The sequence below is a fragment of the Phytophthora infestans genome, genomic scaffold, assembly GCF_000142945.1.
Source record: "Phytophthora infestans T30-4 supercont1.38 genomic scaffold, whole genome shotgun sequence".
Classification (NCBI taxonomy): Eukaryota; Oomycota; class Peronosporomycetes; order Peronosporales; family Peronosporaceae; genus Phytophthora; species Phytophthora infestans.
In genome coordinates, this window is record NW_003303721.1 from 447,204 (window position 1) to 474,437 (window position 27,234).

Genomic DNA, 27,234 nt, shown 5'->3' on the forward strand with positions numbered 1-27,234 from the left:
GCATTCTCGACACCCATCTGGTCCTGCTCAAGTATTTCCTTAACATTCTCGTCCAGATCGTAGTCTTCGATGCACTCATGTGTGTGACTCAACTCTGAGCCACAGACACTCATCCCAGAAAAGCATTCATCACTTTCTCTCAGATCGACCGGGTGACCGCTAACCATTACATCATGTTGGTCATCGTCCTCCGATTCTAGTGTCGATCTATCCTTTCGCAAACACGATTGTTGCTTATTCCCGATATCCGACTCGATATCCCCAGCAAATGTCGTGTCTTCGCCCACATCGTCAGTGTCTAGGCCAAACTGAATAGTCGAATACACCACTGAGGTTTAGTGTCCATTGGTCTGCTGCGTCTTCATTTCACCAGCGGGTAGAGTCTCCTTAATATCCACCACATCACCTACTTCAGTTGGTATCGCTGTGGTAACTCCACCAACATCAGTTGCGGCTCCAGAGTTTAACTCAACGGTAATCTGCGATGTTTCCTCAGATCCAACCTCGTGCGTACAAGATCCAACGTCGTCGTGTGTACTCGTACACCCCATCAGTGTATCATTCGCATCGCCTTCTGCATTCTGCAGCTCATGTTGCACAACCCCACCATCATTCTCATTCTTCTCCTCGTCGAGCTCCGAAGGGATTAAACCCACGGACTCGTCTAGATCCGTAGCGTAGAGCGAACGAGTGGACTGGCAACTTGTTGCCACACTCATGTCAGCACTGTCTTCTCCAGACGATTTAAATTGTAATGATTCCAGGTCTGCATCATCGACTGATGCTTCATGTCGATCTTGGTATACTACGTCTTCTGTGACGCGTAAGTCGGCCTTAAACTTTGTTGTACGATCTTCAGGAAAGTACACTTTACAGTCGACTACATCCTCTGCATATCCAAGCACGAATCCGATCTTGGCGTTGTCATGGTGCTTACGACGCCCTGGTTGAATCGGAACGTGAACATATGCAAGTGCTCCAGCCGTACGAATGAGATGTATATCGGGTTTCACCCCAAACATCATCTCGAACGGAACACCACCGGTGCCTTTGTTGTACACCCTGTTCTTTATGTAGACCGCATTTCTTAGCGCTTCTGACCACAAGCTCCTTGGGTACCCGGCGTGATGCATTGACGCCTTGGTCATCTCGATAAGATATTGATGCATCCGTTCGCATAGGTTGAGTTGTGAGCTCTTGGGTTCTACAAGAATGTGCTCAATTCCGTGAGCTTGATACCAGTCTTGCATGGCTCCGTTAATGAACTCTCCTCCATTGTCCGTCAGTACCTGACAAACGTGGTACTTGACTCGCTCGCCTTCTTATTATGAGTTTCTCCCAGCTTGACGCTCTGCCCAGAAGATATAGTCCTTAATGAGCTTATGCACCAGTTCACTTGACTTGGATGTCAGCATGTGCACCGTTACGAAGCGTGAATAGCCATCTAGGAGAACCAGTACCGCTTCGAAGCGAGTACCGTTCCCCTTACTCGGGACCATCAAGTCAGCATAGATCATCATTGGGCTGCTTCTGTCCTCGATCTAGCTTCTTCTGATATGGTTTCTTTCTTCGCTTCCCAATATGGCAAGCCTCACAAGATAGCTCCCTGTCTCTGAGTCAGCATCATCCCCTTAACCCTTCCGTTACTAAGGCTGGATAAGGAAGCATGTGGTTTTTTCCACATGCTTGATAATCAAGCATGTGAGGATTGTCATAGAATGGGCGTTTAGTCCGTTTAGTCCCCGGTGTACAGGGCTTGGGGTCCTAACTGTAAAGAGAAAGTTTCTTGGAGATACGCTGTCGTAAAGACAGTGCTTCAAACGAGAGGCCTCTGAGCCATCCATTCATTCTCCAAAACGAAACGCGGGACCAAGATGCCTCCCCGCCGCGTCACGCGCGCTAAAGCGGAGGCGTTCCTGCGTCGTCTCGACGGGAAGGAAGGCGCAGAACGCGCCCGGCTGCTTGAAGAGCACCATGCGTATGTCGACGGTACGCGTGACCGCGATGCTGACTTTGGCGACGACGTTGCGGGTGAACCGCTTGTTTCAGCTCCTACGTCAGCAACGACTGGAAGGCGGCCATGGATGACAGTGGCTTCACGCAAGCCTCCTGCTCCAGCTACGTACCAGAAGAAGGGTGCATTAGTGGGGTACTACAACTTGCTGGCAAGAGCGCCGCGATTGAAAGGGAAGGCGCCTGTCGCAGCATTGTATGCAGAAGAGCTTGCTGCCGATGCTGCTTCTGCTGATGAGGATGGGAGTGACAGCGGAGATGAAGATTACGTGGAAACGGGAGGACCAAGGAAATGACGAAGCTGAGTTTGACATGGCGACAGCGGCAGAGATAACAATACCGAAGAGGGCGGCGAAGAAGAAAAGACCGGCAAAGGCGACTGGCACGACCAAAGCAAAAGGTAAGCGTAAGCGCGCAGCATCGAAGAGCTCAAGAGCTGACAAATCAGCGCGGACAACAAGTCCACACGTCGCTGCTGATGACGAAGCCGACAGGTGAGGAGATCATGCGTTTTGCGTACGATGTGTTTCTCACACTTCATGTTCGTAATTGCTTGCAGCGATGCGTCTGTTGGTGGCGATTTGGACTAAAGTGACACGTCGCCATCTCCGCCATGTGCAACAAACACAACGCAGGCAAATCGTGGACCCATATCGACATCGGAAGGTGCTTCCTCTGCGCAACAGACTTCACCGCTAACGCCACCTCGATCTTCGGCTGCCAGGTACGGTGTCACATGATGGATATCAAGCATGTGGGAGATTTATTTCTGACAGCATGCTGTATATGACTGTTGGTTCTGCAAGGTCATTGGATATGGCTACTGTTATTCACGCAACTGCGGTTCCCACAACCCCGCCTCCTCTCTATTCCCGTCAAGATTCCCGTCACTATGATGACATCTATGATGGTGGTGCATTGGATTCGGATTACGATGATTCAGACACTGGGTCAGCAGAATGGTACGAGGACATGGACGATCTTGAAGATGTTGTGGATGCTGAGATTCCAAGCGAGAGCGACACGGAGACGAGTGATGAACTGTCACTAGATTCGCCTCCAACTGGCGATTCACCGAGTTCTACACCTGCTGTTGGCGCAGCTTCTACAACAAACCGTCGCGGGGGACAGCGACATCCACGAAGTAAGGAGGAGGCCGAACGCTGGAAGGGTATCATTGACAATTGGCGCATCGTAGAAGGGTGATTTATCGAATATAATAGATACAAAGCTCGCTACAGCTTCTTGAGAGGAACATCTATTCTGTGGGGAACATTCAAACTAACCGGTTTCATCGCTCAGTTGCAAGCCCAGCTACTACAAGTGGGGTCAGCCGAATTTGCAAACACGGTAAGTAAGGTGCTTATTCTGCTTGTTGTTCTCCTTGCTAAGTATTACTGTATGTGTCCAAAGATGTACTCACCTAGACTAGTTACACCACTGCATGGCGACGCTCCACCGTCCACCCACCAGCTAAAGATGGACGACGAATGGGTGGAGGTGGTGGAATTCGAAAGCGACGTCAACGGCAGTGCAAGGTCTGTACTATACGGAAAAGAAGCAGTACACAGCGGCAGGTGACGCGATTCTACTGTCCTGGCTGCAGTAAAGGCTCAAAACGGTACGTTGCTATGCTCTATGTTTCTTACTACTGCTATCTAACACGTATAATGCAGTGTCTACTTGTGTGACAAGGTGCGCCAAGCACATTACCCCAATAGCAACCAGACTTGCTTCTCCATTTGGCACCAACTTTGGCGCAATAGAAGCGAGCGCCCACAGCCGCGCCACGGCCGCGGTATCCAGCTGAGCCCCCCCCAAAGCTGGCGGAAGGACAAGAGGGCCGTGAAGAGGAGGGGGGCGGTGGGGACGAGGAGGAAGCCGCAGGCCTCGGCAATGAGGGAAGTGATGGTGGTGAAAATTCTGGTAGAGATCAGAACGAGACAACGGAAACTGGGGGTGACGACGCGGTAGAGAGAGAGCACCAAGAGTAGGAAACAGTGGACTGCGTAGGTAATAGCCCAAATGACTTGCTTTTAGCAAACAGATGCAATACACAAATTTGCTTTCGTAGCCGTTCTGCACGTGACTCCGTCAAAAACGATTCATTCCCAATAAAAGAGCCATTTGCACATGCATGATGTCGCGTGTGGGCTTTACGGAATTTACTCACCATGCTCGATATAAAGCATGTGAGTTCATAATACGTACGATTGCAGGATCTTGTACAAATATACAAACACCGATCTTTTTGTTTCCTATACAAATCTGACGTTAAGACTTTTTTTAACATGCTTGATATCAAGCATGTGAAAAATAGTCTGTGCATTCAAGATGTGCTCTCGTAACGGAAGGGTTAACAAGGCTCTTATCTGCCATTGTCTTCAAGTATTGTGGACATATGTGCACCAGCCTCTCGTGCCAGCGTGAAAGCGGAGCCATTCCATCCAACGCAGTGTAGTTACACAGCGGTATGTTCGGTAGACTCACTCTTCTTCCTGCTGACGGGTGCCTCACGAAGAAACCCCACGTAGCTTCATTGGGCGTAGCTACAATCACCGTTCGTCCTTCGTAGGTAACGCTGAACGTTGATGAAGATTGATCATAATCGAAGTCGAACCCTTGTTCAGCAGCCAGTCCTGGTGAAAGCAGACCAAACCCAGCACCAGGTACATATAGTACATCGTTCAGGTAAACCACAGTTGATTCACCGTCCACTTCAATTACTAGCGCCACAGTTCCAACTCCAGCGATACAAGAAGCCAACGTTGTAATTAACCCCGTGTACACTTTGTGACTGACTCGTATCTTCCGTAAACACACAGATGTATGCTCTGTTGCCGGTTACGTGCACATTTGCAGCCGTGTCAAAGAACCTCCAACCATTGCTCGTGTCACCGTTCAAACCAGTTCTACCACTGTTGCCCTCATCGTCCTGTGTGACCTCATCCGTCAGTTCGTCTTCAGACACTCTGACACTGCTCCCCACGCTCGCATCGATTATCATGCGATCTAGGGTACCTGCCACCACACCAAGTCCTCATCTTACTGGTCAGGTTCTGATCGTGATCGGTTCTCTTGCCAAAGGGTCACGTTCCCCTGCGGCTTCCGCTTTTCATTTGATCCAGCGCCGCTTGAACGATCCACCCTCTCTGGGCATGCAGCCTTCAAGTGCTCTGTACTCTCACAGAGATAGCACTTCTTCGGCTTTTTCTTCTTGAAGTCGTTGTTTTTCTCCCATCTCGGGTTATCAGCCTTTCCTGCAATTCCTCCGCCATGATTCCCTCCGCCTTCATGCCCTCCACGTTGTCCGCCACCTCCCTTTCCACCAAGTTCGTTCTGTCGAGAAGCCGCTTCTCGAATTAACTCACGAGCTTTAGCAGGCGTGAACAAGCTTGCGTCAGCTGCGTAACGAATAGATGACTTCATCCGTTCGAACTCTGGCTGATCCGGTAAACTTACCAGCAGTGCTTCTGCCATGTCGAGATCATCCACATTGTACTGCAAAGTCTCCAATTCAGTCTTGAGGTTGACCATCTTGCTCAAGTGCAGGTTGGTATTCGCACCAACCGCCAGTTTGATGCTTCAAAGTTAATTCCTCAGTCGACGAATTGTGTGGGCCTTCACCGTTTTGTTCGCCTTATTTTCGAACAGGTCGCTCAGCGCAGCCTACATTTTAGTACCAGTGGTCCTATCACGAATCTGGTGTAGAATCTCTGACGGCACTGACATACCAACGATACGCATGATCTTGGTCTGTTTCAGGTCGAATTCGTCTTCACTCTCACTTGTAGAAAGCATAAATCTTGTAATCTTCTCTTCTACAACGTCAGTAAGCATCCTCTCCCTGAACACCATCTGCATTGCGAGCTTGTATGCCTGCCAGACCTTGCCGTTCCAGTCCTTATTTCAGGACGTGAACTTTATCTTGTCCGCCATCTTGGATCGCTTCTTGTGCAGCAGGAAGTCCGCAGTTCTTTTGGGCTCAGAACCCTTTGCAAGTTGCACTCGATCTGTATGACCGGACAGGAAGGAAAAGTAGAAGTGAATAAATAAATACTTAAGTCTCTCACCAAACTCTCACAACCAGTCAAGAACCTGTGTCCTCTCTCATGCAGAAGCCCACGTCTCTCTGCTTCTTAGTGGCTTGGTCCAACTCCCGTTGACCAGGTCCCACATTGAACTCAGCCTCGACATCGGGTCTTCGATATGCAATCCAACAGTTACCTACGAAAGTTTACACGTAGAAACATGCTCTCCACATGTAGAGCACGTTAATGTACAGGATCAGCATACTCCTTGATGATTCGACGCGCGTTGATAAAGTCCACACCGTAGATGTTGTGCTCCTCAATACCGGTGGCCACCGTCAGGCTATTCGGATCGAAGATGATATCCTCGGCCGTCAAACCCATATCGGTCACAAGGATATCATACCAATGCTTGCAAATACGCACCTTCTCGGCTTCTGCGAAATCCCATCCTTCCTATACTACGGCTCCGTAATTCTTAACAGGCGTGCTCCATGAAAAGCTCCTTTGCGACCTCGAGCAAAACACTGCTATGTCCGGCCTCGACGATGCGGATCTTAGACGAATCAACCATCGGGATCTTGGACACGTTCGGCTATCGCAATCTTCAGGAATCTCTCCATGGCCGCCACGTTGTTCAGCATACCGTCATCTACGTTCACATCGATCATAATACCATAGCGCCTTCCTCTACTTTCTATCTGATCACACCCAATGACCGTTCCGTAGTCGCTCTTCACAATGAGACGTTTGAAGCGTATCGAACCGGAGATGCTGCATCGTTTACCGACGTTCAAGAAGCTGAAGCGCTCTTTAGCCACAAATACGTCCTCAAGATCCCAATGAACGCTCCAGACGCTGCGTGCTACCATCACAAAGTCGGAAGAAAACGATGGAGCTGGGCTAGTTAATCCCTCCCACACCAATATTATTTAATATGCCCGTATTTACTGTGTTTGCGCCGAGAGATCTATTTATTTGTATTAATTCCTCCGTTCCCAGATTTCAGGACCTCAAACACACTACTCACGGTAATTGTATGTCGTATTATACGACGAATTTATTTACTTCATTTCTGTGTGGCGTACATAACCGCCTGCGGGAAGCTCGATAAGTTCTCAGCAGGGTTTTTTTTCGATGTCGTAAGTTATACAACACAACCAGCAATTTTCATTAGCTCAACGTCATAAGTTACACCAGACTGCTAAAAGATGGGCGCATAAAGTAGCACATTACTCGGGAATAGACCAAGCAGCAGCGACAACAGTAACAAAAAGAAGACATTACGATTTATCAACAGCCTACACTCATCAAAGGTACACCCGCACACTCATCTTCATTGTGCGCAGACCATGCTCACTCCAGATTCTCTCCCTCGTCATCGGCGTCAGCTGCCGTTCTCGACGCGTCTTCTTTCGCTCGTCAGGTTTCTGACCAGGACGCCGGAGAACAACCTTTTTGCCCAGCGCGGCCGGAATCGCTTGGCCGCAATCGAAGTCATCATGCCAAATAGCAAAACAGGTCTTCAACTCACCTTTGTATTTGTGGCGTATCTTATTGCAGAGCCAACATTTGGCATCGTCAACCGAGCACCGCTGGCAGTAGAAGGTTGTAGCAAAAGCTTTTTTCTTTGTGCTTGTTCGGAGCAAAGCGCACACCTTGCACGTCCGTTGCTGGCGCTTTTGTAAGCCGCTGACTGTTACCCAATCTTCGGACTGATCAACCGGGTGTGTGAGACGAATAGGCTCGCGTCTTCGCTTCTGCGAGCTTGGGAGAGGCGTTACAACAACATCAGCGAAATCTTCGGCATTTAAGTGCAAGAGTTGGTTCTGCAGCACACAAAACCAATCCCCACGCTCCATCGCAGTCGTTCCAGTGAGCCTTGCTGTTTCCTTGTGGGAGATTTAGGCGCTTACCAGGGCTAAGTCCACAAAGCCCAAAAAGAGACTCTTGGTAAATCGTGTCGACGTTTGCAGAGAGTACTTCTGGAGGCGGAGTTGATCGTGAACGTCAACCCCGCCCATCCAGCGCTGGTAATCGTTTACCGCGACCGGACACGGAACCTTTTCAGCACCTACGCGCTTCACGTTTCTCTGGATTGATGACATCGTCATAGCAGACCGCGTACACAAGAAATGGACCGGCTTGCGGTCCCACCAGTGGAATGCCACCATGGTAGGGACCGCAAGTGAACGAGAAAACAGAAAGCTGCCACGAGGAATTGCTGCTGGGCGTGTCTTTCGTGGCTCCTTGACTGCCTTATCAAATCCCAGCCTGTCCGACATGATCGTGCCAACAACGTAAATACTCATCCCCAGCAACTCAATAGCGAGAAGAATCGAGGAATAGAATCGGTCCACGACTACCAAGTGCCATAAGTGCCGCGGTTTCGCATCAAGAACAACATGTAGATTCCAGACGACTGCTGCGGCGCCCGTCTTGTGATCGAATGAGCTGTCACCACCGTCTTTAGCGTTTCTTTTTCCAGCGTATATCTTAAACCTGTAAGTTACGACAAACATAGTTAGATGTGATGTCCAAACCGTAACATACGACATTGAAAAAGCCTGTAGCGAACCTATGCCAGTAGGCACTTCGGGAATCACACAGCATAAACATTTTAGATCCATATCTATGTGGCTTATCCGGCATGAACATTCTCGTGGTGTTTCTCTTGGATGTGGACGGTAGGACGCCTTCGTCAAAGGAATATACCGCAGGAAGAGACCAGCCACCAAGGAATCTCTGCTGCAGCTTGTCCACAACTGGTCGAAGCTTCCACAGTTTATCTCGTCCATGATCTGACTCATTGTCAACAAAGTGCAGGTCGCGCAATATGTCCTGGCAGCGATTTCGCGCCATCAACCGGCCGAAGGTGCCGGCAGGAACCGCACCATCTTCAGTCATCGCCCAATGAGAAGCAAAACGCCGGTTTTGGGGACAAGGCATACGCGCAATTAGAAGGCCGATGACTTGCAAGATCTCGTGTGTCTGGTATCCAGGTTTTCCTTGCAACCTACGTCGAATTTGTGTGAATGTCTCTCGTGGTCGTGGGCCTTGCTGCTCGAATTGCGCTTGAGCTCGTTCGTTGATGCGTTGTTGGCAATAGCGATTTGTTTCGACATTGATTGTAACCCATAGCGACTTAGCTGGTACTCGAAAACCAACACGGCGTGAGCTGCTCTGTCAACAAGACGGCGAGGCCGACAATGAAGAGGATCAGCCAGCTCAGCAATCGGCAATCGTTTGAATGCGTTTGGACAGCACTTAGTTTATGTAAATGTAGCTCTTTCTCTGTTGTACGAGGATCTCTACGGGTGTGTAAATAGGCATCTGCTTCGACAAAAACAATACTTGAACGTCGTAAGTTATTGCTTTTCGTGATACGACGTGCTCATAATGTCGTAACTCATACGACGTAGCTCAGAATATCCTCTGACAGTTTATAGCGGGAATCCAGTGTGGAAAAGACACATCCATACAAATAAATATACTAAAGTAAAGTCGTAACATACGACGTAAAATAGGCGGTTCCAACACGGATCTTCTGGTAACTGAGGGGTTAAATATTTGAAGGTATACGCACAATATTGATTCTTAAAAAAACACCAACATATTTTATTTACAGTTAGGTAGCTTAGAATAGGCCGGCAAAAGCCTCATCGTATTTATTATAAATCAAGCTGCTCGCGTCGTTCTTTGCTGCCCCGTCCACACGGAGCAGCGAGAGAACCAGCTTTGGATTTTTCCTCTCGTCCAGTCAGCGATAGAAGAGCTTAGTCGAGTTGTTCAGTAGCGAATTTCTTAGTGCTTGGGACTTTTTCGTCTGCAATGAGGATCTGAGCCAGTTTCTTCTCGCCGTATACCTTAATGAGCGGGGTTATATAACTCACCTTAATCCTCGGGCCCTTCAAGCTCACAAAGTGCATGTATCCCTTCCAGAGAGGGAAAAGGGACCGTTCGAGCACTTTCGACACCGATTTATCGAGTTTCAGCGTTTAAAACATGATGCCGCTGGATTTTAACGTCGCGTACCACTCGCATTGCAGCTCGGGGCGCAGAAGGCTCGCGATATTCTGCGTGCTCGGCGTCTTGTCCGCTGATAGACTCATTCGTGCCAACACGTCGTCGCTGTAGTGTGCTTTTAGGACCGAGATCACTGCCACGGTATCCTTTGGATTGACCATGTTAAACTCGTCCGTGTACTTGACCCAGCTCTGAAATAAAGTACTTTTAGCTAGAAATATCCCGTCTTCATTTTAAGGTTTAACAACGTAACGATGTCGACGGGAAATTTCTTGCTACTGAGCCAGTTTTTGCCCTGTTCGGCTTGAATTTATACTGCGTGTAAATACGAACGATTGGTTTTCTCGATGCATTTTAACCCCTCCGTTCCCAAGGTCATAAGATACGCCATAGCGAAATCGCTATGTCGTATGCTACGACGTAGACCGTGCGTCAATAGGGAATGGCTCAGATGCGAAAGGAAAATTAGGCAAAGCCAGAAACAGGGCGGGGTTAGGGTACGGGAAAGATATACGGTGCTCGCGGGAATGCGATACACGAATCTGAGAGAGTTGCCAGCGGTTCCAGTCATTCAAAATTTTGCTCCATGGCGCGCATACGCTCGAGCGCCCGCGGGGAAACTGATGCTCTTGCCGCTGCTGCTCGTGACATCGACTTCAGGCACCTATGGTGCCAGTTGCCTGCGGCTGGTTGGTCGGCCAAGAGGCCAAGTGGCATTCAGACAGAGTGGAGTTATGTAAGTCCGGATGGTGCTGATTCTTTTGTTGGCGAGGACGCTGTGGTAGTTTTTGCAATAGAATCTGGGCTATTGGAGGACATTGAAACCGGCACTGATGAGGCCAAGGACGACATCGCACACGCCACAGCACACCAAGACTGTTCAGACTCCACGGCGGAAGACGTTCGACCGTCGCAGATTGATACGGCGGCGGCCCTATCTCAAAACACGTTGGATGCTCTCTTTGGTCCAGAAAACGATTCCGACCTCTCCCAAGCAGCAGTCACCCGAGCCTTTGACGTTTCGCACAGTGAGATGGAAGGTGCGGCATCTGGCCAAGAAGCAGCTACAAACCTACAGCTTCTGTCTGAGGTGTCGGGAGCTGAGAGCGACGGCAAAAGAAACGAAGAAGTTGGACAAACACCTGCACGTGTACTCCGACCACGTGCGAATCTGAAGAAGGACGTCAATTTTGTTCCAGAGGACGAGACCCTAAGCGCGTACGAAAGTTTAAGCTCCGGCGAGGGTGAAGGTGACGAACTGTGTCAGAATGAAGGCTGTGGTGGTGCAGAAGACAGCGAGGAAGATACCGTCGTTAGTGAAACCGACGCAGTGGCACTGGACGAGACGTTCGTGGAGTCACTTCAACTTGGTGTTGATGCGATGTCAAAGAGCGCAACACAACAGCGAGCTGATGCATTGCGTGGTATGACCTGGAGCCTGGCATCTGGATCATTTGAGGAAGGTGTGACGTCGTACCCCGGACTAAACATGGAAGAAGCGCAGCCTGTCCAAGAGTTGAGAAGTCAGTGTCATTCACCGCTGTTGACCTTCTTCTACTTTCTCCCCTTGGCTGATCGTCGCAAGACGACTCGCTTGCCGAGCGATGCTGGGATGGAAGCCCCACTGTCAAAGTCTTCGTGCCAAATCTGATAGCATGTTTTGCGCACGCCTCCGTAGCTATGGCGCGACTTGGGGCAGAGGAAGCACTTTGCGTCTGCGTGTGAGCAATCCTCACAATAATAGGTCGTTTGAAAGGATTTTTTTCGATCGCCTCGTAGAAGAGCGCATACTTTGCAAAAGCGATGCCGGCGCTTTTGGGTGCCTGAAACGGTGACCCAGTCGTCGAACTGAATGTGTTTGTGACCGTCTAGTCGGCGGCGCTGGCGAGAGCGAGCCATAGGAGAAGGTGTAGGAGCAGTAGCTTCAATGAAGTCGTCGGCTTTGAGCTGCATCAATTGCTTATGAAGTAGAAGATACCATTCTCCACGATCTTTTGGTACCAGCCTCTTGATCCGGCATGTTTCCTTGTGTGTGAGATACGCATTGACGAGTGCCATGTCCATGAAACCCATGAACAGTGACTTGTAATACTTCCTGAAACGGAAAGCCGTTTGGATTGAATAGGACTGCAGGCGAAGTTGATCATGTACATCAACTCCGCCCATCCAGCGTTGGTAATCAGTAACTAAGTTTCAGCATTTGACGCAAGACGGCCCGACCATCTTGACGTTGCGACGAATAGAGTCCTCTGCCATGACCGGACCCGTGGCCAGGTAGTGGACCGGCTTTCGGTCCCACCAGTGGCAAGCTATCATGGTCGGTATAGCAGTGGAGCGAGAGAACGCAAAAGTTCCACGCTCAATCGCTCGAGGGCGTGTTTTAAGCTTCTCAATAACTTGCTTGGCGAACCCCAGTCTGTTGACCATGATCGTTCCCACCACGTAGATACCCATCGATAGGAGCTGAATAGCCAGTGGGATAGACGAGTAAAATCGATCGATCACTACCAATCGAAACCCTTGTGATCGATCTCCCAGAACGGCTTTCATGTTTCGAATAACTGCAGCAGCCCCCGTCTTGTCGTCGACTGCTTGCTGATCACCATCCTCGGTCTCACGCTTTCCGACGTACACCTCGAATCTATAGTAGTAAGTTACGACGTAATAAAATATCGTATTACAATTCAAGCCGTAAGTTACGACATAATTATTAAACGAAACAAACTTACCGGTGGCAGTATGCACTCACAGAATCGCAAGCCATAAACAACTTGGTTCCGTATCGATGGGGCTTGTCGGGCATAAACATCCGCGTGGTGTTGCGCTTGGACGTGGCTGGTAGTACGCCTTCGTCAAACGAGAACTTACTGCCGAGTGACCAGCGAGATCGAAACCGAGCTTGCAACGTGTCGACAACAGGCCGTAACCTCCACAATTTGTCTCGAATCCGTGGGGCTTCGTTGTTCACGACATGGAAGTCTCGAAGAATTGACGTGCAGCGGTTTCGAGCCATGAACTTGCCAAAGTTTCCGGCAGGTATTGCACCGTCTTCGGTCATTGACCAATGCCGAGAAAAGCGACGCGTCATTGGGTTCAGCATTCTTGCCACTAAGAGCTCAATGACGTGGAGTATCTCATGCGTTTCGTACGCAGCCTCGACGCGCAATCGCCTTTCAATCTGCTTAACAGTCTCGGGGGCTGGTACAGTGCGTTTCCTTTGCTTTTGTCGGATTCGCTTAGCTCTGGCGTGTACTGTCTGCTTCTTGTAGCGATTTGTCTCCTTGGTGATGGTAACCCACAGTGATTTTGGTAGGAAGTAAAATAGAAGCAGCAAGGGAGGATCCGCAATGTCCTGTAGCTCCCTGATCGGTACGGCGACGTCCGTAGACAGGCGAGGGTACCCTCCACTGTCAGCTTCGAAGATGGACGAAGGAGGACTCCACTCAAAGCTTCGGAGTGCGGCCTTGTCGATCGACTCCAGTGTTAATTTGCCACCTAACGCCTCGACAAATGCGTCGTCCATCAGAGCAACGTCTTCATCGTCCTCAAGTGTGTCGTCGGGGTACTCACGCCTCACGATGATATCGTCGCCACTATTGTCGCTGCTGTCGCTGCCACTAGAATCGACGGCCTCGTATTCATCCGAAAGATCTCCATCGCCCATAACATTCACGTCGGTTACCGGTAGTGCCACACGGCAGTCATCCTCCACAGTCCCACCTCCACACACACTTGCGCCTTCCTCCTCCACACTGGCGCAACCATCATCGTTGTCGTCCGAATTGCTCGACTCGGCGCCTGACAGGAGCCGCTGGAACGCCCCCACGACCATCTCTCCATCCGACTGCTCCAACTGATCCTCCGCTTCCGACTGGGGGTCACTGTCCGTGCCAAAAATCGTCAATAAGGTGTTGGCCGACAGCGCGATGGATGTGTCTATCTGTGACGCCGTCACTGTAACGTCCACCGGCACGGCCTCATCACTGCCCACCTCCTTCTCACTGTCGCCACTCGCTTCAGCAATAAGCCCAGTCTCGATTGCATAAGCCACCACAGCATCCTCCCCTAGACAAGTGATATAAATTAGACAAATGAAGCACATAACCATATACGAGCTTCGCACCAGTGAGCGACTTCCCGTCCGGCGACGTGTACGTCCACTCCTTCGCAAGTCCACCGGAAGGTCTCTTCGACGTCCATCCCACTGCGCGTAGCTGCCGCCAGAGATGCTTGAAGTCGATGGCACGCACGTCCATCGTGCTGGCAACCGCTGATTGCTTCGTCCGCGTACTTGATCGAACTCTCGCCATGGTGGCAAGTTCTTGAATGAGACACCAGTGGCTCGAGTCGGCGCCCTCGGCCACTCATCATTCTGTTCGGTGCAGCACATCTACCCTTCCCCCACCCTTTCTTTTACATTTGCCGAATCGACCTCTTTCAGCTTATATAATTTGCCTCCAAACTTTGACTTGGTTAAAGTATCGTGTCCTCTTTTTTCGAGCCATTTTCTGTTTGAAGGCTCGAATTACGTCGAAGTTACGACTTTCGCCCTACTCAAAGTCGTAACTTACGACGTTGGTAACAGAGGGGTTAAGGTAAAATTGTCTGTTCGGGTCGTTCGGGTCTTCGACTCGTTCTAGCCGCAACAGAGCATACACGTCCATCCGGTCCTTTAGTCAGACCTTGACTAGTTCTGAAGCCATCTTCTTGGTGTGTGGGTTCTTGTTGCCCGCTCGGATCACTTTTACAAGATTCTTTTCGCCGTACACATCTAGCAAATTCCTGAGTAAACTCACTTTGCATTTTGGCTCTGCAGCCCCGAAAAACGTCGCGTACTTGCTCCAAACATGAAACAACGGACTGTCAAACGCGTTCACTCCTTCGCTGTATAGATTGAGCTTCGTGAACACATGTTGGGGCGAATATTTGTGGATGTACCAGTTCCTCAACTGCTCAGCTTCGAGCCGTTTCGCGATATTTGCAGTACTGGGAAAGTTGAGTGCTTGAAGGATCATCTTTGTCAGGGTTTCGTCACCATATTTCGCCGTTAACGTCGCGATTGTAGTGAACTCTGTTCCGTAGTAAATCTTTCGGAAGTCGTCGGTATACTGGACCCAATCGCGAAAAAGAGGGTTCTGAATGATGCCATGTCCTTCCTTATCAAGTCGAAGCAGTTTGAAGACGTCCCCCGGCTCCTTCTTAGTGATCAGCCATAGCTTCGTTTGGATGGCTTGCTCGTGTTCTGCGAACCTCTTTGTGCTCGGAACATTTTTGGCCGCAATGAACATATGTACCAAAGTTTCGTCGTCAAAGCGCGTGGCTAACGTAGAGAACAGAGTAACTAATTTGTCCGGGTTCGCCTTGTTGAAATCACCCGCGTATTTCGCCCACGAGGCCATCTCAGGGTGGGTGAAAACCTTCTGCCCGGCCTTGTCAAGTTTCAACAATGTAAACACATCGTCCGGGGATTTCCCTTGATTAAGCCACAGCTGAAGTTGTTCGGTCTGTAGTCGCTTGGCGAAAGTTGCTGTGCCCGGCACTTGCTTTGCTGCTGCGACCATCTTGGCCAGAGCTTCGTCGCCGTAGTGAGTTGTGAGGGTTCTGATCAGCGACGTTTGTTTTTTTAGGATTTGCCTGGTTGAACAGCTTCATGTCGTGATCCACTCTGTTAGCTTCGAGTTGCCCAGAAGATCCTCCACGGCGACGTCGAGTGTAAGATGCTTAAAAACGTCGTCGGTAGATTTTCCTTTCGCGAGCCATTCATCAAGTTGAGTGCTTGCGGACTTGAGTGAGTTGACAACTGTTTCCACAGCAGGAGCACTTACGCCTCTTTCTTCTTCGTGACCCCTTGAAGACTCGTACAGTCGCAGTAACCTCGAGACACTATCCGTAGGAGTGATTGGGCGTATCTCGGTTCTTTTCTGTCTCCAGTCAGTATAATCAGCAAGTGTGACTGTAACCAGCAGTACATGTAGGACCCAATGCCAACGCATTTTTTCTGGTAGATTGCTAATCGGAAAGTGGTCGAGACCAACCTCAGCGAACAACCCAACGGGAAATGAGCATTAGAGCAACCATACATTTTGCAGAAACTTGGAAGAGTGTAAAGCTATTTTACCAGATTTGCAGACCAGTTCTCATCCACGATCTTTACCGTAAAGTTTACGGTGACCAGTTGCGGTAATGTTCACTTAGCGAATCACTGGATGGTGAGATATACTGTACAGCGATTTTTTTATACTATGCACTATGTCCTGACACTCTCACTGACTCAGTGCATTGCAACAGAATCAAAGTCGCATTAGACGGTGCTGCCCCATTTTTTGGAATCATCGTGAACTACTCCGGAATAAGTGTATTTTCAAACATGTACCATGTATTAAAAAACTTAGCTAAATTTAGCATACATTTGAGCAAAGATTAAGCCCTGGTATTATAAGAGAGCAATCGTTCTAGGGGCTCCTGACAAAAACGAGTAGTATGACCGCCAAGTGAAAAAAACATTGATCTTGTGCTCTCATAAACTGTCAAAAATGTCACGTTCACTTACCGTTGTTGAAGTCTATTGCGTGACTGTACTTGCCTACATGTAACGTACTGTAGGATAACCTCGTTTCTGCCGGATACTCGAGCCCTATCGCTTTTCACTGAGAGTGACGGATCCAATCGGCGTTTTCTTGCGGTGAACACAATAGTTAATCTATTTGATCCAATGGTCGGCCAAAACGACTACCGAATTCCTCGATGACTTGGTCCCCCGTGGTACATCAGCAAAGGGGGCCAACTCATCGATGAAGACCCTTCAGACACACATGCATATCATTGGTTAAAACTGCACGGATCTTCTGACCAGTGTCGGCTGCAAGTCTGTGATTGGATGTTAATCGGGTGGGGGTCGGTGAAATTTGAGGGGGTCAACTCATCGAGGAATTAGGTAGGCATCGTATATCTAGAATACTGACTTGTTACAGTGTAATATCCTATGCAAAATATATATGAAAAGGTCTCTTACTACATTAAGCTGCAAAGTGCAGTCAAGCGCCACCCACATCCGTGGAACTAGAATAGCACACGCTTCTTCGCTACTTTTTCCTCGACAGCGTGCGCGCCCGCGTATACCCTCGGTCAAGAGGCTGTTGCAGTTAAGATGCTTTACGAGATTTTAGAGTCTGCTGACCTAAGCAGTAGTAGCCTAGATGCGAGGCATTCCTCTCAATCACTGCAAACTTGCCTGTCGATACAAAACTTCTATTCTCTACTTACCGCATTCTCAATATTCTTACAGATAAAGAAAAGTGAAAAGCTCGCGCTGCTGATGGCTATGTCGCTAAGTCTAGGGCCCTCGGCTACTTTTCCCAGAATACCAATCTGCTCCACGAGCGCTACACAGATTACCTCTCTGACTCGAAGCGCGTTGCCAATATTCGAGATAAAAAGACTGGTGCAATTGAGAGCGCCATCTCCGTTCGAACATGCAGTCAAATGACGCACCCGGATGTACTGTGCACGACTTGTGTTTGTTGGTGCAGCAGTTAGTTGTACATGGTGATATTGCTACGGGGCTCAAACCGATACGTGATGCAGCACTCATTGCTATGATGTGGCACACATTTGGGAGGGAGATAGATACATGTTTTGCGTGGAAGCAACAATTATGACTAGCTGCGTCAGGCGAGTTGTTTCTTCGAATTTTAGATGTTAAAAACATCGGTTATACAAGATATCTCTAAATACAAAGCCCTAGATCGTTGACAGCCCTGTATGCTACACGCGTTGGGACTGCTCTACGTGTGCTACGACGGGCCTTCGGAATACCTGTTCCGTCTTGTGCTGAGATACGCTATAGTGGACCTCCCTGGAGGCCAAATTTACACTCAGAAGGAGGCGATTATCTATTGGGGAAAAGTCTGCAAAATAGCACTGATAGTGAGTTGGTTCCAGCCCCGAAACGAGAGCGTAAGCGACCAAATATCGCAAGTTATATTACCGAAGTAATGCGAGATACAGTGAAGGCCATGTCAGCATCGCAGCAGCAAACCAAGACGCCAAATATGGCGAACCACTCACTCCGACGAGGCTCAGCAGCGTACGCCAACGCATCCCCTAAGCTGACAATCCAGTTGATATCAACGAGGGGCACTTGGCTGCTAGAATCACTTAGAAAAGCTTTTGTCTATAAAGGAATGACCACACGAGAGGATCAGAGCGTTGGTAAGGTACTAGCAGGATACAAGTCACCAGACTTACCTGTTACGACACCGACTATCAGTGCTCTGAGATAATGTCTCTCGGTTGCGGAATACGGTCAGGTGGCGAGTCTCCGCAATGAACGCTTTCAGCACGTTATCGTGGCCCCGGAGGCGCGGTACAATGTTGCGCCTGATGTCGTCGATGCCAAGTTTGCAATACTATTGATGCATATGAATGATGTTCGTGAAGCGAGCTGCTATACCGCATCATAACTAGCCCGCTACGAGTACCAGCTCCATCGCGCGATCGCCGCTACCAATGGTCGTCTTGGCTGTAATATCAGTACAGTCACTTGCTAAAGATGGGGTGAGAGTCTCACAGAATGCTGGCGCATCACACACGATGCACAAGATAGTAGCACAGCTACTGAGGGTGACGCTTTCCCGAAGTCAACAATGGATAACATTTTCCAGCTGCTAGTTCAAATCAACGACCGGCTGGCTCGACTAGAAGGTACAGTACCCAAAGTGTCTTGCGCCGGATATGGAGCAAGTCCTGCTGGGAATACGTCGGTGGCACCCCTCGCGCTCTCGTCTCATGTGCCCCAGCCCCATCTACTGCGTCCCAGCTTGCCGGTTGTGTGCTGCATTGGTATACAAACAAGATCTGTGTATTGTCATAGGGATTTGTACCGGATCGGGCTTGCTGCTTTCACTTGCGTAATCCAGGCTGGAAAAAGCCGAATGGGAAAGAATCGGAGCTGTCGGCTCAAATGGTTGGCTTTGAATACTAATCTTCTTCTTGAACGATCATATCGCTGCATTGTCCGTGTCCCATCGTCACTTGAGACACAAGTCCGGACTGAATGATGAAGCTGGATAGATATGTTTTTATTGTGTCACAGTCGGAATTTGTCCGGAATCAGCCAATTACTGCATGGCAAATTGTCCTGTATATTTGCCTAACTTATTATACTGCTGGCAAACTGTCCTAGCATATTGGGCAAAACTCACGTTCTTTATAAATTGTAATATGGTACAGTACGTACCGGTATTGATGCTCTTCTAGCCAGCCAAAAAAAAACACTGCACTTTTATTAATACACCGATATCGTAGGTGAATTTGGTTAAGTAATTTCTTGAGTCAATGCATTGAACTTGGCTAGCTTTTTTGGGCTCGAATTCGAATAGGTATAGCGTCGGGTGGACGTTTAGCGATAGCTGCATTATTAACGCGCTTGCTGTCAACATATAAATCAAATCAGTAGCTAGACAAGTACCGCAATGTCGAGCCCTTTGATTGGTAAATCATAAAATGCTGCAAGCTTACATGTTAGCAATTCAATTGCAGCAGATTTATCTAAGCGGTTAAACGGACCGTAGGGGATGTCCAAAGTGGTCTTCTCCAAAGATGTGTTTTTTTTATATTTGTTTCTAACGCAATTTTCTGCATACTTAAATCTTAAAGAGAGCACGTGGCAAACATGTTGACTAGGTTCTATTAAAATCCACGATCCTTACCGTAAATTTTATGGTGATTTTTCTCGTGCTAGTGAAACCCTAATACAAGCTGCATTGCAGTTTACACCGGGTTCAACTGCACAGGCTTTGCGACGTGCAGGCACCGGTATCAAGGCAATAGCTGACCGGCCCATATGCCTGCCTCGTGATGCAGGGGGGGTACAGTTAATTTACTGGTCCTGGTAGTGCAGCGGTACGTTGAATGGACAGCCCTAATAGGATTAATTTGAGCTGTGTGGACCACCTTTACAGCGTTTTTGCGTTGATACAAACTTTATGTGACGATGGCCTCTATTCTCACCGTAATGCATATTGATCTTCAGTTTACCAGGTTTTGACAGGTAAACAACTTCCACAGAGAAAGCATTCTACAGTGATGCTTTCAGCACGGATTTCAAAGACCATAATGTATACCTTAGTATACAAGAGCATTAAACTAAGTAAATACTATTTGTGCTTTGTAGATGGAATGTCGCTCCGTTTATGGCTTTAATCGAGCATGGTCGACGCATAAAACGAGGCATATATGTCAGAAAAAGGCAGACATGGAATAATTTATCTGCCCTCGAATTGCGGGTTTAAACCCGCAAAAATGATTGATTTACAAGAGATCGATAGGATTTGCCTCGAGAACTATCGTAGATCAATTTATTGGCCTTCTTAGCTATGTTCTTATTATAGACCTCGAAAAATAAAACGACCTCATTTTATTAAAAATCGACGATGAACCTAAGTGAAAACGACAAAAGCATTGAAAAGCACAAGAAAGCCAATTTAACCACCACGACCTTCGCTTACAGTAGTCTGTAGTGGCTGTAGACACTAGAGACAGAGTTAATACTGTGCCAATTGGCACAGGGGTACATACGCAGAACCACTGAGTAGTCTGTGCCGACACGCCAAACAGTGAACACACACAAGATAGAAGCACTAGTCTATCCAGCGAATCGTGACTGTGCACAGCAGCACAGAATTTAACCGCATACCCAGCTATATGTAGTGCTGAGCGGTCCAGCACTACACAGTTCGGTGCTTCTACTTTATACGGTTGTCACTGACATTGTAGGCATCCCTTCTACTACTAGTAGAAGGGTTGCTTGGGACTTAATGCTGTAATTTACAGTGTCAAGGGGCTGGCTGGTTATTGAAAATGGTCACGGCGCGTACATGTAGCCTTCCCGCCAAAGTAGCTGTTGCGGAAGCAAAGCGCACAGAGCTCACATATTCCTCTAGTGCCGCTTATTGACTGAGCAAGTGGCGTGTTCGCTCACTACTCGGCGTGTAAATGGGGGGGGGTCGCCGCCAATACAACACACATGGTATCATACAGCCAAGTGCCTCGGCTGCCAGTTAGGCTAGGATGGATTGACTCTGAATAGGGCGGGTGACGCGTGCAGCGCTAGCAATCTTTAGCGGCTTATGTATACGTTAGTGCATTATTATCATAGGTAAATGAAGCATTAATGTGTAGAACACCCCCATAGAGTGGCTACCGGGCTTCACGTTTGCAGCTGCAGCGAAGGTTTGTTCCTGAATAGGGTGGCTGGCTATCGTGAAACTGTTGGTGTGCGAACAGGAGAACAGCAGTATAAAAATCGTTGGCTATTAAGAGCGATGAAGCAGAATTATATATATGCTGGGAACAAGCAAGTTTGTTTAAGAGGTCATAGACTAACGTTGATATATGTAGACGTAAAAAAGTAGCCTTCCTAGCACATTTGGGATTTAAGTGACATTTGACATCAGTGTTAACTTTTATTACACGTAAACGTAACTCGGTTTAGCGGCGACTTGGTCTGCACACCTTGCCTGGAGGTCTCCAGATATTCTGCTACCCCCGCTAATCGTTTCGTCGCGTTTTAACCACAACTTCGATCTCGTTCTTTTTCCAAATTTTCACAAACATGAATTCGTTAGCAAAGCACTGCCAGCCCACTCCTCTTGTGAGCTTTAAACCCCCTCGACATCACGGAGATGGGCAAGGCACTAAGTCACTACTATTGCTTCGAAAATCCAGTAGTCCAGGCTTGTTCAACCACTACATGTATATGTAGACTGCTAGACAGAATGTGAATGTTGCTGCCTTTTTATAAAGGCGACAAACCTTAACATGTATTGTGCTTTGCAGTAATTTTGCCGACATTTTTAGGAGCTCAAAATGACAGCCAGTCATAGTAAATGTGTGTAAAAAGTCACTCCCTAATATTTAGCTATCTAACTCCACCTGCGTAAATTGTAATCGATTTGGCCACGAGGCTACACCCGTAAGAATTCATTTTATTTGCATTGGTAAACCCATCCCAATTCGATTGTACAGCTACGGGCGCAGGTGAACGAAACGCAGGACCTGTGCATGAATCGCATTTTTAAAAGTGCAATTCTGGCCAGTTTATTGTAAATCATCGTGGATCACGGTTTTTAAACTAGCATTATCGTAATTCCACGACCTGCTATTTACAAATTCAACAAACTCAATCCCTTTTGGAAAACCCGCTGCAAAGCACAGCACCGGTATTGGTAGCCGCTACCAACTTGGATCCCGGCGCATTTTCAATTTCACTCGCGACTGCACGCAGCGCCACCACTAGCGCTGAAGTCATGCCCAAAACCTTCTAAAGCATATTTGCCTCGCCTGGGGCGAGAAGACCGAAATCATCGAAAGAACTAAGCGCTCGGAGCAGCGTAGCGTGTTGTTGATTGTTGACAATGCGTCATCGCATTTCGAAGTCGGGTTAGCGCACACAAACTTACACGTCGAGAAACTACCTCCCAACACAACGGCAAAGGAGCAACAATTCACTGTGTTACAAGGTACATTTTTACTCAGAAAATGCTACATGCCCTAGATTACATAGGAATCGGTAGATAAACCAAATAGTGTAGAAATGCTCACAGCCTTGATGAGGTGTGAGACGGCGTAATCTAAGATGAGTCCAGCGACTAATAATGTAACGGGCCAGGTATTGTCTCCGCTACTTGCTTACACTTAAGTGTCGAGGAAGCTCGCCATAGGACGACTGAGTCTTAGGTTTAAGGAAAAATCAACACTAACTTAATTTTAGGACCAAGGCCACAGCCCTGGCTACTTCAATACGCGTCATAGTCCAATTGGCTAGTAATGGGTCTGGCTCCCCATATATCAGCCAATGGCATGACAGCATTTTAGCACATGCAAGTCATGCACCGTGATCTCTTTATACACTCTAGTAACCGATGTATATCAGGCTTGCTTCAGGCAGCAACATTATTGTTATACTAAAAGACGCTGTGATGCGCCCTCATACGATCGCGTAATGTCGGGAATACGTGGTAAGGGATTTGAGTGGACTGTGCTCTTGTCTGCCCACTAAGCCATCCCCACGGCTGGCATCAGTCGACTGATATAGGCATCTCCTACAGTACTTGTTTTAAAATTGTAATAAAGTATCGTGAATGTCCAGACATGTCCGCACTGCGGCGGACTCCGCAGGGGGTACAGACAACGACGGTGAAATTCGCCACCCTCTGAACGCCATCCTCCATAGTAGTTCTTTTTTTGTTTTCGCGACAGGAAAATCCGTCGCACATTTTTATTGGTAGATAAAACGAATTAATTAGCAAAAAGCAAAGTTGAAAACCTCAACGTCTACACCTTTGTGCACTCAACCTCGTAGAAAACGGCAGTCAAACTCGTAACTTAAAAATTGGCAAATAGGAAAATTACGGTAGGAGCCCCTAATCAGTATTCAATGTTGAAAAAACTGCAATCAACCTCGTACAAGATTTTATTTTGAACTTCAAGTGTTCGTGGCGGATTTGTATGGTATGGCGGATTTCACCGTCGTTGTCTGTACTGCGTACAGACACTGTACAAAGCACCGTTTTAAAGTTTTCAGGATCATCACTCCAAAATAAAAAAAGAGAGACCATTTTCATTGATGATATTTGTGCGGCAGCTGTAACAATGTTGGCCGGTGGGTCGTAACGTTTCGGCCACTGCAGCTGCGGAAACGTGGTTTTGGATCTGGTATTTAGTCATTCGGCCATAACCAAAGGCCGCGGCTACAGCCACTCCGTTTTCATGCACCTCCAGTATAGACTCAAACCACAATTTAAGTTATCTGCTAACAAAATGCGTGGGCATTAAGGAAGGTACGTATTTTGCATCACGAATAGAGCTCGAGAAAGCAAGAGGAGGATACCGGTTATGCGAGTGCACGAACTACAGAGCTGCCTACACCAAAGGATTCACTGACAACATGCCAGCTCTGGTTATTGGTAGATCTTGTAGCATCTATCCAGGTGCGAGCACGACCAATTTGCGCAGGTACGACCTACATCGCCTCTTTCAGCATATTTGGAAGTAAGCCCCGCGGCTACGACAGCCGCAGCACCAGCGGCGATCGCAGCAATTGTGGCTGGTTCGGCAGCAGCAAGGCCCACGTCGGATTTGGAGTCAATCGCCCGAAAAAAGTGTTCCCAGAGCGCCGTTCGACGTCCATGTAACGATAAGATCGCATCCTACAAAACGATCCCGAGCGAGACGAATACTTTTGCTCGACGAGCGCTCCCCGTTAAGTACCAATAAGGGTAACCTAGCCAAAAATAAGCAAAAACGACGTTTTTCATGAAGTGAAATGAAACCGATCGAGCTCGTTTATTGAACGCTATGCGGGCAGCCATCGTTCTGACCGGCTCAATGAGCAATAACCAGTCTTGCGATTCCTAGAGCTAAAGTGTTCCGATGTGACTGCGATCAACCTATCATGCAGTATCGTGGGCGGTCGGCTTGTAAAAGAACATGCTTAGCGCTTTAAAACGAAGTGTACGGATGCTCTAAGAAGTATCCAGGTGGTCGGATCAACCTGCCATCAGACGTTTGAATAAAATTTCCAAAGGAGCACACTGTCAGAGTCCAATTGACCCTATTTCATGAACCGCTGTCTACGGTTGGTGATCGTCATGAAGGACTAGCAATACCAGAGTACCTCGAGAAAGTCTTAAAACAAGGTATTTTTGTAGGATGGGACGTTGGTGCCATTAGTACTAGCAATGCTGAGCAATGAAGTCACACATGGCGAATTTTGGTGCTTAGATGGTGGCAACTACAGTTTCTATTTTGTTTCGCACACGATATCAATAACCTCGTCAAGTCCTTTCTACAAGCAACATTTCGGGAGGTTGCTTGAAAGGCTGCGCAAGCTGTCAACTGTATAAACCAATTGTCATCAAAGTAGCTAAAGCGCGTGCGACAGCTTATGGTGAAGTTTTTTGATGAAAATCTATGCAGGACTACTTTGCCTCACCTATTCGTGTAAGGTCCGCTTTAACAATGATCCATCAACAGTACGGAAAGGACGGCGATTTCCCATCAAGAATTGCCGTTTTGGGTGAAACCGACTGATGAGTGGAAAGGTGAATTGCCGAAGCTGTTGTGGCGCCAATTTCGCGCGTATCATACATTTTACAGCGTAATGAAAAGACGGCTGGAGATGTTGTGATATCCAACCGTGCCATTCACCTCGGATTTCGGGATAGCACAACTATCTGTGATGAGCTTTGTGAAGTGTGTTGAGCATCGATGATCGTGGTACGAGTAGCCGCCGTTTATGCTGGGCTATGCCCTGCATCCGGTATACTCTCATTACGCGCCAGCATTACCAACTACAGATATTTCACGCATCGGACGGCCTTCTAAATTTGGTGTAAGTTACTATCGAAGCCTTTTTGCTACAGAAGACATTGGGGTTATACGAGCGGATATGTTCAATTGGATGGAAGCCACATTCACCGAAACCAGGGCAAGCGAGCTTGAAGGTTCGCCGTTGGAGTATTGACAGTTTATTAAGCAGAAAAAAAACAGCATGCTGCCTAAAACAAACTTGCGATTACAGTGTTGTCCATCCCGCTTAGCACAGTAACCTGTGAGCGCCTTTTTGTCGAGCTCAGGCTTCTTCATACAACGCTACGCAATCGCAAAAAAGCGAGCAAGGCGCTTGATCACCACATCTGCAAAACGTGCTCGTCAATGGTCCTTGTAAAACGCCTTACGAAACCCCAAGAACACGCTAATAATTTCGCCCGTGGAAGGCGAAATTCTTCGTGAGGACCGCACTACATAATTTAAATTTTAACCACAAGTACTCAATCATCATTCACATACCAGTGCAGACGAAGACAGCGATGGAAAAGACCCAGGCGATGGTGTTAGCGATGTAAGCACTCTGTCACTGTGGGTGGAATATCTAGTGGAAATAATTCGTTATATAGAAACTGACGCGGAATATGTGGCCTGTGATTCCCGTTTGTCGCGTCCTTACTGTGAGCACGAAAAAGAGGAGGACAACGAGTTCAAGGATTTTCCGGCTGTTGTGAATCTCAAGCCCAAGTGAGAAAGATCCTCTTTCCCGAAAGAACATAAGTGAGAAGGTTTTCGAGCTCAAAAGGCCGCTTTGCAAGGACTATTTGGACATCAATGAGCTGATAGATAACTTCTTGAAGATTCATGTGTGGTAAGGAAAGTATTAACTGCATTCCCTTTGCAAGGTATCGTATTTGTCAAAAGGCTTCTCAAAAAGCCAGAAACTTCTGGGACCGACCACCACGCGTCAGCTTCATGACCGCAAAACAGTCATGGCTATGGATCTGCTGGCCATCGCATAGGTGTGGAAAATGGGTGTGGACCATCTGCGTGAGGTTTCAAATTGTAGAAGTGTGTTATTCGAGCAAAAACTATGAGTGAATTGTGTAGACCCACCGCTCTATTGGTACTCTTCAATACGCGTTGATCAATCAATGCCCTGCCCGTATCCGTGCTACTAAAGGCGGGATCGAATGCACATGACCTGTCTTGGTCTCGTCATGTCCTGGACGGCATATTACTGGTGCGCACACAGTTGGAGTAGCAAATGGAGGTTGGCTGGGAATGCCGCACGTCTTAGTACATCAAGTGCTTTATTGACACCAGTAATATAGTGCTTTTTGCAGTATTACATTCACTGCAAGCTTCGTGTGCTTCAGTATGATGTGGTAGTGCCACAGTAGCACTTGCATCATATTTACAATAGGCTGCTAACAAGAGCGTCGTGCCGTCCATCACTTACAAGAACCTAGCGTTGCCACTTTCCTTCATTACGAGACGGAGGTACTAGACTTTTCACTGATATGTGCGTGCCGTCGTCATTGACCACACTGTTCGGTTGTGAGAGTACTAGCAGGTCAGCACAAATGTGAGGTCTAGTTAACCCCTTTATTACCGCGAATTCAGGCCACGAACCGCCTTATTTTACGTCGTAACTTACAGCATACAATTTTCTAGGGTTTGTATTAGTCTGTCTTTTCCACTTGTCTGATCATTAAGATGGGACTATAAGTTATACAGAGGTTTCCGATTTTTACGTCGTAACACTGACGACGTACTTCAGCATCGCTGACTAACAAGTACACAGATACAACTTAGCCGATCATGTGATCGG

At 48.0% G+C, this 27,234-nt stretch overlaps 1 protein-coding gene across 1 annotated transcript; it reads right to left on the reverse strand.

Annotated features, from left to right (window-relative positions):
- Positions 1–15,718: 15,718 nt before the first annotated feature.
- PITG_15037 (secreted RxLR effector peptide protein, putative) lies at positions 15,719–16,063 on the reverse strand (the record flags this gene model as incomplete). Its single annotated transcript, XM_002898166.1, has 1 exon — positions 15,719–16,063. The coding sequence occupies one exon, from the start codon at positions 16,061–16,063 to the stop codon at positions 15,719–15,721; it is 345 nt and encodes a 114-aa protein (XP_002898212.1).
- Between the last annotated feature and the right edge of the window lie 11,171 nt (positions 16,064–27,234).